Genomic DNA, 16,887 nt, shown 5'->3' with positions numbered 1-16,887 from the left:
CTGTGTCATGCATCTGGCCAGATAGTCTTCAAAACACTCATATGACAACCCTGAAGGACCTTTGAGACTAAGATCCAAGTATTTAAACACAAGAACAAAGCAGCCAACTGCAGACCCTGCTCACAAAGCCAGTGCTTCCACCCTAAAGCTTCAGGAGCTCTTCCCAAGGCCCTTCTTTGAAGGCTCAAGAACAGATGGCCCCTCCTGAGGCTGCCCATCCCCTGGGTGCACAGTTCTCCCTACTCTGGGGCAGGAGACCCCAGGACAGCTCCCGTCATTCCCTATATTCACCCTGAATTGGACAGAGTCAGTCAGCCTTGGGACCCAAGGTGAACAGGAACCTCCATACAGCCTGTCAGAGCCTACTGTGCCCAGGGTCAGGGCCCGCTCTCACCATTTGGACCCTGGACAGCATCCCTGCTGGAGTCCTTGACACTGGCCACGGGTCTCCTCATAACCACCAGGGGGCGACATGGGACTCACAGTCAACACTTGGCAGATTGATTCTGACACTTGGACTAGGCTTTGAGTCAGGAGGTGGAAATGTGGTCTGATTTCCATCCCCAGTAGACTGCAGGGTGCCTCCCACGAACCTGCTCAGCTCCCACTACTGATCCTTCCTGGGCCTGTGAGGACCAGGCACTGCCAGGGGTCTCTGAGCAGGCCCTGCACCCAGGCATCACCCATAGGGAAAGTCAGGGTGACCACAGGAGAATCACTAGGTAGAGGACAAGGCCACCCAAGTAAGGCATGGGAAGGCCTGAGCCACAGCTCTGCCAAAAATTGGAGAGGGAGGGTCTCCTTAAAATCTTTCCCTGAGGAACGAGGAGCCCACGGTCACCTATCTCCACTACCACAGTCCTCCCCTCTCAGAACACAAAGGGTGTGAAGTCCTGAGATAGCCACTCAGAGGCCAAGCTGGAGACACCAGATACAGAGAGCAGGTCCCCTCACCAGCCATCACTCAGAGGGCCCCTTTCCTGACCCCAGAGCTCTCTCTGTCCCCTTCCTGCAGAGAGGAAATCCACCTTCCTAGAGCTTTGGGAAAGACACAGGGCTAAACTGGGACTCTCATCGTAAAGGAAATATATCCAGGGGTGAGGGGACCCCAGGGATTCCCTGGGTGGCGCTGAAAGCCCTGAGGCCAGGACACAGCTGAGGCCAGTGCTAGGTGAGCCACTTCTCTCAGGGACAGCGTCCCCACCTGCCTTGATCCTCAGGGTGTGGCATGCAGTAGTGAAACCCAACAGGGAAAGCAGAAGGGAGAGGAGGCAGGACTGAGAGGGAGGGGACAGAGAGGTTCCTCCACAGAGACCCCGCCCCCAGCCCTGTGACCCAGGAGAGTGCTCCTGCCCTGGGAGGAGGCTGAGCTCAGAGAGGAGCAGGGCAGCAGGGCTGACTGGCCTGGACCTCGGCTTCCCAGCGGGTCTGCAGTGAAGCTCCTTCCACAGAGGGGACAGAGCAGCAGGGACCATGCAGTCGCCCTCAGACTGTCCCTGCAAAGGGGGCATCCCCTGGCAGGGGGTCCTGCTGGCAGGTAAGAGGGGACAGTTCCCTGAAAGAGGGCGGGAGGTGAGAGCACAGTCTTTCTGGTGACCCCTGGGAGGACACGACCCTCACAGGGGACACAGGGCTTCACTCTGTCCCTTTGGGAACAGAACACAGAAGACAGACATAAGCTCACCAACAGGAACATATGAAGGGGGATGGAAAGCTCAGGGGTGCTCTTCTCCAAGTAACTCACCAGAAGCCTTTATACTTTGAAAATTGACATTAACAGCTCTGTCAGGGCCACTATCCAAATAGAAAGGCAACTTGAGCATTGGACACTGTCTGTAGCCACCAGCTTCAGACATTGACACAGACACCTGGACGCTCAGGGTGGGGACCCTGCTTCACTCATCCACAGGAGGCTGAGCCTGGTCCAGGCCCTGGGCTACAACAAAGGTCAGACTAGTCTCTGCCTCCTGGAGCTTCCTCTCTAGAGCGCAGGAAGCCATGCCAGAGAGAGATCTGCAGGTGAGGACTGTGTTGTGTAGATCTAGGAGGGCAGAGAGCAGGGAAATGTCCACAGGGAAGACCTGGGGTCTGTAAGGAGGTGGTCAGGGGAGGCGGGTGCCCAGGTGCCCTGGGTGTGAGCAGGGATCTGAGGGCACTGAGGGGCCAGCCTTGAAGACCCATGGGGAAAGGTGTTCCCAAGAGAGGATGACAGGTACAGGGGTACTGAAGGAAATAAGGTCATGCTGCTGGCCTTGACACAGGGACAACCATGTATACACCCAACACACCCCCGAGGCTGAAATGAAGCCTCCTGCTGAGGTCCTGGGCCCCATCTTTCCACCTATATTAAGGACCCATATTGATGGATTTCTCTCTCTTCCCTCCTAGTCTCACTGTTAACCTTCTGGAACCCGCACCCCACTGCCGAGCTCACTATTGAACCAGTGCCTTCCGACGTTGCTGAAGGGAGAGACGCTCTTCTACTTGTCCACAATGTGTCGGGGAACGCTGTAGGCTACCACTGGTACAGAGGGCAAGTAACAGACCGCAGCCGTGTAATTGTAACCTACTCGAATCTCACACACTCAGCTACCCAAGGCCCTGCCTTCAGTGGTCGTGAGACAGTATACCCCAATGGGTCCCTGCTGTTTGTGAATGTGACAAAGGAGGACACAGGATTCTACACCCTGCAAACCACAGCTGACAATTTTGATACTGAAGCAGCAACTGGAGAGATCCGTGTACATGGTGAGTGATGCACCAGGTCTTCTGGGTGTTGGAGGGTCAACTCCACTGCACACACAGGACCCTGAGACCCGGGTCTGCCTCCCTCCTCCTGTGCATTGTGTCCCCACAGTGGAGTTGGAGCACTTACTGAAGGACACACACAGGGCAGACAGACTTCAGAAGACCTGAGTCCTCTGCCTGAATCCACTGGCAGAGAGCAGGGTGGTCTGGTGGGAGACTCGGCCCAGGCAGAGCAGTCTCAGCCCAGCCCCTGTGTCCTTCCCAGGAGCATGGCCCTGAGAAAGACCCTGTAAGACTGAGTCAGGCCTGGCCTGAGGGCCCTGGAGTCCTCACAGAGAAGGTTAGTCCTAGGGTGTACCTGCTCCAGACCTCTGTCCCAGGCTCCTGGCTCCAGGTGACCCTGAGGACGTGTGGCCAGGGTTGGAGTTTGGCTTCCTGCTGAGGGCCGCTGGGGAGCAAGGATTTACTGGTTACGTGATCTGGTAGCTCCAGGAGGTGGTCACCAGCCAGGGCACAGTCCCAAGAGCCACATCTGGGCAAGGGCACCTGGGCATCTTCTTCTCCTGGGACTAGGTGTGGCGAGCACAGAGGGACAGGTGCCTCAGGCCAATCAGGTGCCCTGATGGACCTCTATGAGGCTCCACAGGAAGGTCCATGTCCACAAGGAGAGGAACAGAGGAAAGAGATGCTCCTGGACTTCCTGGTCCTCCCAGGACCAGCCCAGGGCGCTCTGACTGGGAGGCAGATCAGAGTAGGGGCTGTTTCTTTAGGCAGCTCCTCTAAACCAAGGTCAGGTTACTGTGAGTATTTCAAGGTTGATTTATAGACAACATGGTGAACCAGACACCACTTCCCATGTATCCAATAACGGGAAACTGAGGCACTGGGAACACAGACCACGGGTGGCAGGTCAGTGGTGCATGTCACTCTGTAGCCAGAGCCCCGTGCTCTGCATGCTGAGGGCCTATTAGGCGTCTGTGGACCAGAGACCAGTCATTGGCTCAGCTAGTTTAGTCCTGGGCACTGGCAGCCTGGAGGGGACAGTGTGGTCTGGGAGTGAGAGCAAATGGAGAATAATCAATTTTACTCTGGAACCAAATCACCTTCCTCAACAAAATATCTAGGCCTCCATTCACACAGCCGGTCCACACACTCCCTTGCTGGACTTGAGGTCACGTGTTTCCTGGTGTGTTGGGTGTCACTCACTCTGGAGCATAAGGGACAGGACTTTCTCACTCCCCACTGGACCCTGCAACCAGCACAGGGCCCAGTGTGTGGCCAACTCTCAATGGTTTTGGGATAAGGTGGGGAGGGATCATGAATGAATGACCCTGAACCTCTTCAGAGCCTAGAACCTGCATGTGCAATCCCAGGGGGTTCTGCCACCTGCTCCCTGTCCCTCCTGGAGGCTGAGGCTCTTGCTCCATCCCAACAACCACCTCTCCTGAGGCCACCCAGGAGCCACATCACAGGATGCCCTTGGGATAGCAGGGCAGTGGAGGGTCTTCAGGGTGGCCCTGGGTCAGTTCTGAGGTGGCCATGAGGCTCTTGGACCTGGGGCTTTAAGTCACTGTAGCCCCACTGCTCCCTGCCATGGCGATTCTGGCTGTCTTGCTCCTGCCTGTCCGTCCTCTCCCTCCTTCTCATTCAGGCAGGACTGGCCCTGCCCTGCACAATGAGCCATGCCCTTCCCTCCTGCACTAATGGCCATCTGTCCTGTCCACTTCCTGCTAACACCTGGGGCCAGACCCCTCCTGGCTGTAATAAAGGGCACAGAAACAGTTGAGGCAGGTGCCTCTGTCAGGCTGCATCAGGGGCAATGTCCCTGACTGTGAAGGAGGCCCCACTGTGTCCCTTCCAGGGCTCTTTCCTTCCATGACAATGACATGTGAAATAGGCCAGGACACAGGCCTGAGCATCTCCCCATCTACTCTCTGCACTGACTCAGCGAGGGGGGCAGAGGCAGGACAGGGCGGCAAGCCCCTAGGTCCCAGGCTCCTTACACCCAGATGACTGGTGGCTCCATCCTGGTCCCTAAGTGGGGCTCAGGCTCCTCCAGTGACTCACAGGACCTTCCCCAAGGGGGAGCTGGACTGAACGTTGCTGTCTCAGGGCTAACTGTCTATTCCATATGTGCCTGTGTCCCCATGAGGTCACCATCACCACAAGGGAGGTCTGTCCCCACATGGTGTGATGCTCCAGCCACGGTCACTTACATTAGGCTCTAGGCTCTGATTTGGATCAATTTGATGATCTCACTGCACTTCCTGGGGTGAAAAGAACAGGAAGAAGGCATTCCACAGGCCTGTGTCAGGTGCTTCCCCACTTTGCTGAGTCTCCATAGCAATTGGGAACATAGACTTCTAGATTGATTAACATGATCAATAATACTTCTCTGAATTAGGTGTTGTGCCTCATTTTACATAACAGAGACCCTCAGATGTCCCCTCTGACCATGCAGTCCTCCACCAGGACCCACAGGTCTCTCCTTACTCAGGAGGTTGCTGGTTTCAAACTGACTTTAGCATCTGCCTTGGGCCATAATGTGACCCCTCAGGACTTCAGAGCTCAGTCTAAGACACTGTGCTCCTTAGAGAAATTTTTCTTTCAGAAAGGAGTCTTAGATCCTGAGTATTAAAAACTATTTTCCCATATGGGATAACTTTAACATCCCTCATTTCTACTCCAGGTCTGCCACACACAAGCCCACGAGGGACCTATTTTCAGCAGGGTCCTGGTCCCCTTTTCCACCTCTTAGTGCTAATGTGTTTGGAACCATCCACTGGTCTCTCAGGACAAGTCCACATGCCTCACCTGCTCTCTGCAGGGGGGAGGGATGTAAAGACCAAGGATAGGAACATGATTCTGCTCTAAACCTTGTCTGTCCCCCTCATCCTAGAGCATTCTTTGGACCCATGCTTTGCCTTTCAGGTGCCACTGGCTCCTGTCCATCACCAGGAAACACCTGAGCAGAACTGCCCCCCTTCTGGCCCCAGCCTGACCACCAAACTGAATGCCAAGCTTGTCCCTGGTATCCTGGTTTCTGTTCACACACCCCATTCTCACATCAGGCTGAGGCGTTTTCTTGAGGTTTAGGCACAGTGGGGTGTCCCATCATGACCCACCTCTAGGATGGCCTTGAGAACCAAAGGCTCAGAGGACACACTCATGGGCTGAGTCCTGGAGTGTGAGCCCTCCAGTGCAGCTGGAGGGACTCTGCGTCTCAAGGCCAGCCAGGGCCAGCGAGGACCAGAGAAGACATGGGATTGCTAACTCCCAGTCCTGGGTCTGTCCAGGACCAAACTCTGCAATTAAGTACACCTGTGAGAAACTCTGTGCTTCTCCCAGACACAGCCCAGGGGGCCCCACCTCCTCTGATCCCTCAGATCCTCCTGCATCTGCCCAGGATACCCACTCTGCCTGTTTCTTCAGGACTCAGGTTGGTGGGAGGTGAGAGGCCAGCTCAGGTAGAAAGACGCTTTTGCGGGGATCACAGGGCAATCCTCTCTTTGTTGTCTGCACAGAGAAATTACCCAAACCCAACATCACAATCAACAACTCCCAACCCATGGAGGGTGAGGACTCTCTAGCATTAACATGTGAACCTGAGATTAATTATGCAACCTACCTGTGGAAGATAAACAATCAGATGATCCCAGATGGTGACAGGCTGAAGCTGTCCAACAACAACAGGATTCTCATTTTATTCAGTGTCACAAGGAATGACACAGGACCCTATGAGTGTGAAATCCAGAACCCAGTGAGTGCCAGCCGCAGTGACCCACTCACCCTGAGTATTTCCTGTGAGTAACTTCTATTCCTCCATTACCCTGGCTGTGAACTCAAATACACAGGGCCAGAGGCTGGGCCACTTAGTCCCTCTTGGGTCCAAGTACACAGACCCTCTCTCCTGGGCACCTGGACTGGCTGTGCCATTTACCCCAGGCACATCCAGGCAGGTCCAGCCTTGGGCCATGAATAGGAGACGAGGGCTTATGGTTCCCTGGGTAGGCCTGGAGTCAGCTACCTGGGACAGAGAAGCAGGGGAATGTCACAGACTAATTTCAGTGAGACTGAAAGTGGTAGAGACTTTCTGTGAGTGTGTATGTTGCTGGGATTTGAACCCTGGGCCTCTTGCATGCTGGGCAGGTGCTGTACCACTGTACTCCCCAGCCTAGTTGTGACTTTTAAAAAAAATCAAGGATGTGACATGGATCAGTAGTTATATTTTGGTCTTCTACAGTCTAGGAACTTCCCCTTCTCTCTGATGACATTACATGTGGCTTTATTCTGTTTGTCCAGATGGCCCGGATGCCCCCATCATAAACCCCCCAGAATCACATTTCCCTTCAGGGACAAATCTCAACCTCTCCTGCCATGCAGACTCTAACCCGCCTGCTCATTTCTCTTGGTCTTTAAATGGGAGGCCCCTGGAATCCACACAAGAGCTCTCAGTCCCCAACCTCTCTACAAATAATAGCGGATCCTACGTGTGTGTCGCCCATAACTCTGTCACTAACCTCAATAGGACCACAACCAAGCACATTACCATCTCTGGTAAGCGGACCTGGGAGCACAGTATCAAGTGCTGGGTGGAGCCTTGATTTTTCTGGAAACAACGTGGAAGAAGTTATTTCCTAGCCTCAGGCCCGCTGTCAGTCAGCCCCTTGCTGTTTTTCCACAGGGCTTGTGGCCCAGCCCTCCCTCAGAGCCACCAACACAGAACCACACTCTGTGGCCATGACCTGCCTCTCAGGTGACCCTGGAATCTCCATCACATGGATCTTCAATAGCCAGACTCTGCAGCTCACAGACAGGATGCAGCTGTCCCCGGACCACAGGACCCTCAGCATAGACCCCGTCAGACAGGAGGATGCTGGGGAGTATCAGTGTGAAGCCTCCAACCCCGCCAGTTCCACCAGGAGTGACCGCTACAGACTAGCTGTGATCTGTGAGTGGCCCCCGTCCCACCCAGTGCTTTCCTCACATATTTCACTGCAAAGGGCCATCATATGGCACCAGACATGAGCATGGGGTAGATGCCAGAGCTTGGAGAGAATGTGGTTGACTACCCAGAAATTAGGTGCTTTGATGTCACCTTGGTTCTGATCTGTACCCAAGGCTAGGTCTGGGCTAGACAGTCTGTGAGGGCTGCCCGCTGACACTGTCCTGAGATGGGAAGGAAGAGAAGAGGAAGAGGACTTAACAGGAACATGAGCAGGATGTGGCCCAGTTGCGTGTGGAGAGGGTCAGGCTAGAGCACATGCAGGTTTCAAAACCAAACGTGAAGAAATCGCCAGAAGCAGAGAGTCAGGAGGACATGGTGACGACATGACAAACTGCACTGGGTCCTTGGTGCCATTTCCTTCCACCCTCTGTGGCCCCCTGCAGGGCCCAGTGTGGTTCCCCTGAAGACCTGACCTTCTTCCCCTTTCTCCTCTCTTTCAGCAGAAGAGAGGACCCCAGGCCTCCCTGTGGGGGCCGTCGCTGGCATAGTGACTGGGGTCCTGGTCGGGGTGGCTCTGGTGGCTGCTCTGGGGTGTTTCCTGCTCCACACAAGAACTGGAAGGTACCCAGGCTTCCCCCACCTGATCCCACCCAGGTGACCCCAGGCCTGAGGGAAGGAGACCCGTCCTCAGACTCTGGCCTGACTCCGACCTCCCCACTTCCCGAGGACCTTCCCCATCATTCCCCACGCTCTTCCCTCACCAGCTGGTGGCCCTGGACTGCTGCCTCAACAGCTCCCTCCTCTGTGCGCTGGTCACTAGGGACCTGTCCCCACAGCACTGTCCTCCTTCCTTCACACAGCAAACCTGCAACACTTCTTGTGACAGAGTTAGTGTCAAACCCGGCACCTCCTACAGTCTATTTCCACCACCCGAAATGAGGGGTGATACTATGTATATCAGGGGTGTCCTGGCCCAGGTCACTCAGTCACGTGGAGAGGTCTTGAGAGGCTGGAGGGGTCAGCTCCCATAGCTTCATGGTTACCCACACCCCTGATATGTGAGGTGGGAGTCCTGGGGCCCAGCCAGGAGAGTGTGTCTTGGAATGTCCTTTGCCTCCTGGCCAGGTGGGTGGAGACAGGACAAGGCCACAGTCATATTTCATGAACTCCTGGCCCCAGCAGGGTCACTGAGGTTAGCTATTGTCAGGATGCAAGTGGCTGCTGCAGTGTCCTGCCCACATGGTGACGCTGCTTCCCCCGCCCCACACGGCTTGGACCCATCCACTCTGTCAAACCCTCCTGCTTTAATTCATCCTAATTCCGCAGTCCCTTTCTAGGGTCAGTCAGCCTAATCCTCTTGAGTCTGCATCCGGAAGGGACATTCACCTCTGTCCCTGGGCAGAAGAGGCCACTTAAGGCCTTTCCTCAGCTCCCTTCTCGGCCCCCTTGTACCTGATGGAGTAAGAAAGGTTTCACACCCTCCTTGGAAATGGGGTACCCTCCTCATCCCTATCTGACCCAGTCCATGACCTCTCCCTGCACCCTCATGAATAAGCCTGACCTTCCCTAGGGCTGGTGTCCAGCAAGGCCTCAGAGACCACCGCACCCCAGCATCAACAGCCAGTGAGTGCCCCTTCACCTGTGGGTGGCTGGGAGCCCCTAGGTCTGCCCCACAGTGTCACTCTTGCATTCAACCACTCCTTAGGTCCAGTCCTTCCCCTGGGCCTCAGGAGCCCTGTCATCAAACACTCAGGACAGGGGACCCAGCTGGCCATACTTTTGGCATCTAGTCACCTCCTTGAGCTCCTTGGCTCCCTGGACCACTAACAGGGATGCAGGGTCTCTCCCAGGACATGTTGTGTCCTCTGACCCTCAGAAAGCTGAGGACCCCCATCTCCTGCTGCAGGGGCCCAGGCCTCACCACATCCTCCTTTAACTCTGTCTCTGTTCCAGGTCAAGGTCCCTCTGACAGCTCCACCTCCCTGGTAAGTCCCCCCAGCTCCCTACACACAGGGACCCAGCTGTGAAGGCTCAGGGAAGGGCACTGTCAACCCCAGTACAGCACAGACGGCCCCTCTCATGTTGGACCAGGACAAGGTTTGCCTGGACCTGGACAGAGGCTTGGCCTCTCTCAGGGACAGGACCACCATCACTCTGTCCTCAGCCCACCCTGCTTCCTTCCATTTGTCTCAGGAAACCGCTGGAGGCCAGCAGGTGCAGAGTGGGTGCTGGGAGCTTCTACCAGTGGCCCTGGGTTAATGATGGGGACCACAGTCTGGACAGAAACTGGGTGACTGTGCAGAAGTGGAGGCTGGTGCTCAGGACCCAGAGCTGTAACTCCTGGGAAGAAAGGGCTAAAGCAGACACAGGGAGTAAGCTCTGGCCTGTCAGAGACCAGAACCTTCCAGGCACTGCCCAGCACCTGCTCACTGGAGTCTCAGCCTTGATGACCCTCCCTCGCTGACCCTGGTGTCCACTCTTTCTCCCCTGCCCAGGCTCCTGTTTCTGGCCACAAAACTGCTGTTCCCATCTACCAGGTGAGTGTGGGAGATGAATATTCTGTTCCACTGTCCAAGGACCAGACCCTGTAGCTGTGACTAACCAAACCTTCTTGAGTTTTCGGGAAAGGGTAGTCAAAACAGGATCAGGGGGTGGTGAGCACAGGAGGAAGGGACCTGGAAACAGGAGCCACTGAGCCCAGCCTGGCACAGAACGGAGCAGTCCCAGGTGGACCAGGGCCTAGGAGTCGCTGAATCCAGTTCTCAGAAGGACACAGGGTCAGAGGACTCTTTGTTCTTTTTCAGGAATTACTAAACCCTGACCTGGACATCTACTGCCGGGCCGACCACACAGCCATTGGAGGTTCCTAGTTCCCACCAGACAAGGCTCCATATTGATGGAGGGAGGGTCCCCCTAGGACCCCACACCATGGGCAATGGAGAAATGAGCCCTGGGAGACTTTGGAACCTGGAGGGGAGGTGTCCCATGGGCTTTGGAGACCCAGAAAGGCTGCCTGGGCTCTGAATGGCCAGCACTAGGCTGCCTGTGCCCAGGACAGGGGCTCCAGGGAGAGGAAGGACCCCTGTGGGTCACCTGGAAAGGCGCTGAATAAAGACCCCCTTCCCTCCTTCGCTCTTTTGGTTCCTGTGGGAAGTCTCTTGGCAGACACTCCCCTCAGGCTCCAGGTCAGCTCTCTCCTGTGTCACGCAGGGGAATCGTGGTCTCTAAGTTGTTCCCTCAGGGTTTCTCTTCCTGGGAGACAGGATCTGGGAAGTGGGAGCCAGGGCAAAGTCGTGTCTGTCCACAGGGAAGGGTGAGGGTCCCAAGGCCCTGTAGCCAGCAGAGCACTCAGTGGCCCTCACGCTCCAGGGACCCATGGTGGCTGGCTGTGGCCATTGATTGCTTCTCTGCCCAAAGCCGAGTACTCAGGACATCTTCACCTCTCCTGGGACATGGATAGTGACTGTCAGAATAATCAGGGGACAGGACCAGTCCCAGACTCAGGCCCTGAACAAAGGACTCAGCCCCTGCCCGAGGCTCCAGCTCTGCCCTCCCATCACCTTCCACTCTGCCCTGCCTGGTCTCTCTGGAACCAGCCTCCTCTCCACACTCCAGCACCCAGGGCAGAGGCTCAGGGCTCCCCACATTGGGCTCTCCAGGCTCCATGGTGATGGAACAGAGGATCTCCTCCCTGACCTGGGGCCCAGGATGTCCACTGCAGCCTCCTCCACACAACTGGGCCACTGCTCTGACTCCGGTTAGGGCTGGGTAGGGTGACGTTCTCAGGTACGTCACGTGGATCAGGCCACTACATTCCTGGAAATCAGAGGTCCATGTACTAAAGCTCAGGGGATGCTCTGCTGATGCCTGAGAGTTTTCTTTCCTGAGATGAGAAGTCGGAAGAGACCCTCGGAGATTCCCCCCGTCTCAGCTCTAGTGAGGCTCATCCTGCATAAACACAGCATCAGGTCTCACACGGTGACTTGCCTTGGTTTCCTGGGGCAGCTGCCACAGACTGTCTCCAACACAGTGGCTCCAACAGCGGATCTCAGGTGTCCTTGCAGCTGCATTCTTTATGGAGGCTCCAGGGGCTGTGCCCACAGTCAAAGGAACCTTAAGACTCAGGTCGTTGTTGCATCTTCAAACCTGGTGGGAACTTGCACTAACTCTTGGCCCAGGTCCTGTCCTGGGAACCACACCTGCTGGAGCACCTTCGCGCACAGCATCCTGCTCCCTGAGCCACACATGAGCCCCTGGGAATCTGGGTCAAGCTGAGCCCCTCCAAGCCAAGCATGGCACCCATCTTCCTCCTTCCCATCTCATCCCATCCAAGGAGGTACTCTGCTCCTATAGAGCCACCCTGGCCCTCTAGGGACTCCAGTCCCTGCAGTGTCCCTGCAGGTCACACACCACCCAGGGTGCCCAGGGGAAGGGTCACCTGTGAGCTCAGGGGAGCCTCCATGACTAGGATGGGGTGGAGTCCTCCTCACCTTCTGCATCTGAGCAGTCCCCAGGGTCCTCTGTACCCTGTCCTTGCAGTCACTGTTTCTCCCTGGACACAGTCTCAGGTCACAACAGGCAGAGCTGAGGTGCTGACTCTCCAGAAGTCCTTCCCATTCCTACCTCGTGACGATGCTCAGCCCCTGAGACCCTCCCCTCAACAGGTGACTGTGCTCTGGGCTCCTGAACACCTGCCCCCACACATGCCAGCTTCAGGTCAGTGACAATTACTCAGCTCTGACATCCTCACCCACAGCAGGTGTCTGAGCAGACTCACCAGGTGGGACAGCTGAGGCTCCAGCATGCAGGAGCACCCTGATCCCTCTCCTCCCTCCCTGAGGGCAGCGGGCCCCACAGGGTGTCTCTGACCACCAACATTTGTCCAGACCACAGCTTCAGGTCCCTATTGCTCCTCCCCAGGGAGATGCACTGTGGCTGCAGCAGCCACTAGGAAATCCCACTGTCGAGGAAACACTGGGCCCCATCCCTCCTAAAACTCTGAAAGGGACAGACACATGCAACACACCTGGCCTCACCATCGGTCCAAAGGCCACTCCCAGGCTACTTACCACCCAGGCCAGCTGCAGCCTGAACAGCAACCTCCTTGCTGCTCTCTCCCTGTGACAGCAGGTGCTGCTTTTGCATTGTGGCCTGGGGTCCCCTCCACCCCCACCCAGGGAACTCAAACCTGCCTGTGCCCCGTCTCAGCCACACTCCTCAGCCTCCTGCTCCCCTCCACCTCCCTGACCTGCACAGAGAGGGGACAGCCCTCCTAACCCCTCCCTGCTCACTGCCAGCCTTGGGTGCTCACCAAAGCGTCTTCAGAGGTCACCTGTGCTCAGGTTGGTCATTTGTGGGACCAGGCAGACAGGAGAAGCCTCCCACATGCCTTCGACTCTCAGAAGGGAAAGTAAACAGAGAACAACTCCAACCAAAAGTCAGAAGGCAAGAGCGTCCCATGGGTTTCTAACATGCACCATCTTGCTCATGATCTTCTTCAAGAGATACTGTCAGATCAGACAAGGCAGGCAGCGGCCAAAGGAGGCAGATTTAAAAGGGCCGCTGAACAAGCTTTATTGAGATATCACTTCCGGGCAGAACTCGATCAGACCCACAGAGGGGACTGGGGAAGGGCCTGTGGAGAAACTGCGTGGAAGCTCGACCGGACTGGACTTTTATGGGGCTTACAGCAGGAAGGGAAGGGCTTGGGACTGGAAAAGGTGTCTCTAGGGTCCCTTGCCCCCTTGGAGTTGGTCAGGGGAGTTGGCTGAACTCCAGGATTGGCCAGGGGGTCCTGCTGATTGACAGGCGTTAGTCAGGAGATCTGGCTGATTGGCAGGCGTTTCTGCCAGCATCTGATTGATGTTCTTTTCAGGCGCGGGCTGCTTTGTTCTAAGTTGCCACTAAGTCGCCACCAAGTCTCTGCCACCAACCTAACAGATACCTCCCATGTCATTCCTTTGAGACCTTGGGACAGATGGCCTCTCCTAAGGCTGACCATCCCTGGGTGCAAAAATCTCCCCACTCTGAGCAGCAGTCCTCAGGTGAACTCCTGCAGCAGTCCTCAGGTGAACTCCCGTCCTCTCCCTAGACTCACCCAGGCAGCCTGGGACCTGCACTGAACAGGACCCACCCTGCAGGCTGAGGTCAGGGCCACCTGGGCCCAGGTTTCAGGGCCAGCTCTCACCATTTAGAACCTGGTCAGCTTCCCTACTACAGTCCTGACACTGGCCACGGGTCTCCTCATGACTTCCTGAAGTGACATTGGGACTCACAGCCAACACTCAACATAGTGTGATTCTGTGTGACAGTAGCGTGGCTTTGGCTGGAGATGGAGGTGGAGATGTCACCTGTGTTCCACCTCAGCCCCTGGGCTCCCTCCCACATGCCTGCTGTCCCCACACTCCTTCCTGGTCCTGGAGAACCCTGCTTGGCCATGGGTCCCTGTGTAGTCCCCTCCTTCCTGGCATCACCCACGGGAAAAGGCAGGGTGACCACAAGAGAACCATCCAGGCAGAGGATAGAGGCCACTCACAGAGGACATGGGCAGGCCTGAGCCTCAGCTGCACCAATAAATGGAGAGAAAAGCTTTCCCTGAAATCTCTCCCCAAGGGCAGCAGAGCCCAGGGTCACCTGATTCTCACTGCCACAACCTCCCTTCCCAGGACACAGGTCACCTGCCCCTACACACCCAGGCCCTGAAGCTTCCTCTGAGACACTAGAGTCTGGGTCTCTGAGGTTGGGCTGGTGACACCAGATAGAGGGCAGGTCCCTGGACCTGTCATACATCAGTGGGGCCCATTCTAGCCTCCAGAGCCAAGCTGTCCTCCTGGGAGGAAATCCACCTTCCCAGAGCTATGGAAAACGTGGGGAAGACATGGGCCAAATGGGATTCTCTATCATAAAAGGAAATATGCCCGAGGGTATGGGGACCCCAGGGGCTCCCTGGGTGGTGCTGAAAGCCCTGAGGCCAGGACACAGCTGAGGCCAGTGCTGGGTGAGCCACTTCTCTCAGGGGACAGCGTCCCCACCTGCCTTGCTCCTCAGGGTGTGGCATGCAGTAGTGAAACCCAACAGGGAAAGCAGAAGGGACAGGAGGCAGGACTGAGAGGGAGGGGACAGAGAGGTTCCTCCACAGAGACTCCGCCCCCAGCCCTGTGACCCAGGAAAGTGGTCCTGCCCTGGGAGGAGGCTGAGCTCAGAGAGGAGCAGGGCAGCAGGGCTGACTGGCCTGGGCCTCTGCCTCCCAGTGGGTCTGCAGTGAGCTCCTTCCACAGAGGGGGACAGAGCGGCAGGGAGTCAAGGGAAACCTCCATCCAAACCACCAACACCAAACTGCTCTCTGTGGTCAGGACCTGCCTCTCAGATGACACTGGAATCCTCAGCAGCCAGAGTCTGCAGGTCACAGAGAGCAGGCAGCTGTCCCAGGACCACAGCACCCTCAGCATAGACGCCGACAGACAGGAGGCTGCAGGCAATACCAGTGTGAGGCTCCCAGCCTGGTCAGTTCCACCCAGAGAGACGCCCTCAGCTGCAGTGTATGATAGCCCACCTTTGGCCCACCCAGCAGTTATTCAACTCTGATTTTATTTTCTGGCTGTAACGTGGTAGTTATCAGGCACTTATGTTATTACAGCTGGTGAGAATCGTGAAACAAGTGGAGAGTCCTCAGATCTTGAACTGAGTCAGTAATGCTCAAAACCAGGAACTGACAGGCCCAGTTATGCTTGACCTAAGGTCCTGTCAACACCAGGTCCCACCCTTTGCAGGTCTCACAGGCGCCCTCTCCAAGGCAAGGTGGTGTTCTGTAGGGACAGGGGCACCTGGGTTGAGACCCAGTGAGAGATGGTGCTGAGAGGACAAGGCCTCTCCCCTGATATGGGGTTTTTTTAAAAAAAATTTTTTTTAATGGTAGATGGACACAATATCTTTATTTATTTATTTTTATGTGGTGCTGAGGTTTGAACCCAGGGCCTCATGCATGCAAGGCAAGCATTCTACCACTGAGCTACAGCCCCAGCCCTCGCCCCATGAGGTTTCACCATCCCCCTGGAAGATGCTCCCAGGCACACCTGTTCCAGGGACCCAAGCCCAGGCTGAGTCCTGCTAAGGATGAACCCCAAAGTCCCGAGCACCCACCACCAGGCCTGACCAGCCCCTGCAGGCCTCACCCTCCTGGACCAGCAAACACCAGCCCCTACCCAGGGAGTGGTCTTCATCCACCACGACACATGTAATGTCATTGGAGTGAGGATCACAGGACAGGCCTGCCTCTGTCCTCCCCAAGGCCCAGGGCTCTCTCCTTGTCCTGAAGTGTTCTGAAAACTGTGTACCTCTGAGCCCCAGTTTGAAGAATGGTGCCTCAATGCACCCCTGACCCTATTAGGGACAGCTGGGCACCGGTGGGCACCATCATGGACAACTGCAGAGGTGCCCCATGCCCTGGAGCTATAGAGGGTTCCTGATAGAACTGCTGGTGGGTGAGCCTCTGCACACTGTAGGCTTCAGATCCTCAACCACAGAGCTCACATGGTGACCTCCATCCAGACTTGTGCCCCTGGAGCACATGACCCCTCAGGTCCCTGCCCTGAGCATAGTGGTGGGTCCTGCCCCATAGAGAAGGACTACTCTACTCCCCCATAGAGGCTGCTAAGGGGGAGTTTTTCCAGTGAAGTGAAAAGAAGGGGATTTACCTCAGTAGCAGAGAACTTGCCTAGACTGGGCAACGCCCTGAGTTTGGTCCTCGATTCTGGATAAGAAAAAAAAAAGCAAGTAGTGGCAAGGCACGACCCTTTAGGACAGAAGCATCTCCTACTCCCACCATGGTGGGTGACTAATGAATGAGCAGGCAGGGTCTCTAGCTGAGCTCTCAGTGTGTCCATCAGGCTCCTCCCACCCCAGCACCCAGGACTGACCACATCACCGGAGAAGGCCCTGAGACAGAGAGCTCAGGGAGAAATGGACACACGGAAGCCCTGGGCCCCTGCTGCTTGCCTTCCAAGGACATGTCCTGAAGTCACTGTCCAAGAGCAGGTGCCTCTGCCCAGCCTGGCTCTGTGGACAGTGCCTGTGCCCTCCTGCTCTGCCCCGCACACTCCCTGGGTCCTTCTCCAGGTGCCTCTAGACAAACCTGGTGTGGCTGTGCCCCTGTGAGGTGTGTGGAGAGGCTGAGTCTCTGGGGCATGTGTCTC

General features: G+C 56.2%; 1 protein-coding gene across 1 annotated transcript; it reads left to right on the top strand.

Moving 5' to 3' along the window:
• Positions 1–1,473: 1,473 nt before the first annotated feature.
• Positions 1,474–10,800, top strand: LOC308637396 (cell adhesion molecule CEACAM6-like; the record flags this gene model as incomplete). The annotated part of the gene is made up of 10 exons (XM_081273700.1): positions 1,474–1,537; positions 2,389–2,748; positions 6,273–6,551; positions 7,051–7,305; positions 7,433–7,699; positions 8,197–8,317; positions 9,267–9,319; positions 9,650–9,681; positions 10,192–10,233; positions 10,501–10,800. The coding sequence occupies 10 exons, from the start codon at positions 1,474–1,476 to the stop codon at positions 10,564–10,566; spliced, it is 1,539 nt and encodes a 512-aa protein (XP_081129826.1). The 3' UTR covers positions 10,567–10,800.
• Positions 10,801–16,887: the final 6,087 nt, after the last annotated feature.

This window comes from Spermophilus citellus, assembly GCF_964194105.1.
Source record: "Spermophilus citellus genome assembly, chromosome: 18".
NCBI lineage: Eukaryota > Metazoa > Chordata > Mammalia > Rodentia > Sciuridae > Spermophilus > Spermophilus citellus.
The sequence above is the reverse complement of the archived record's forward strand: the minus strand, read 5'-3'. Positions and strand labels throughout refer to the sequence as shown.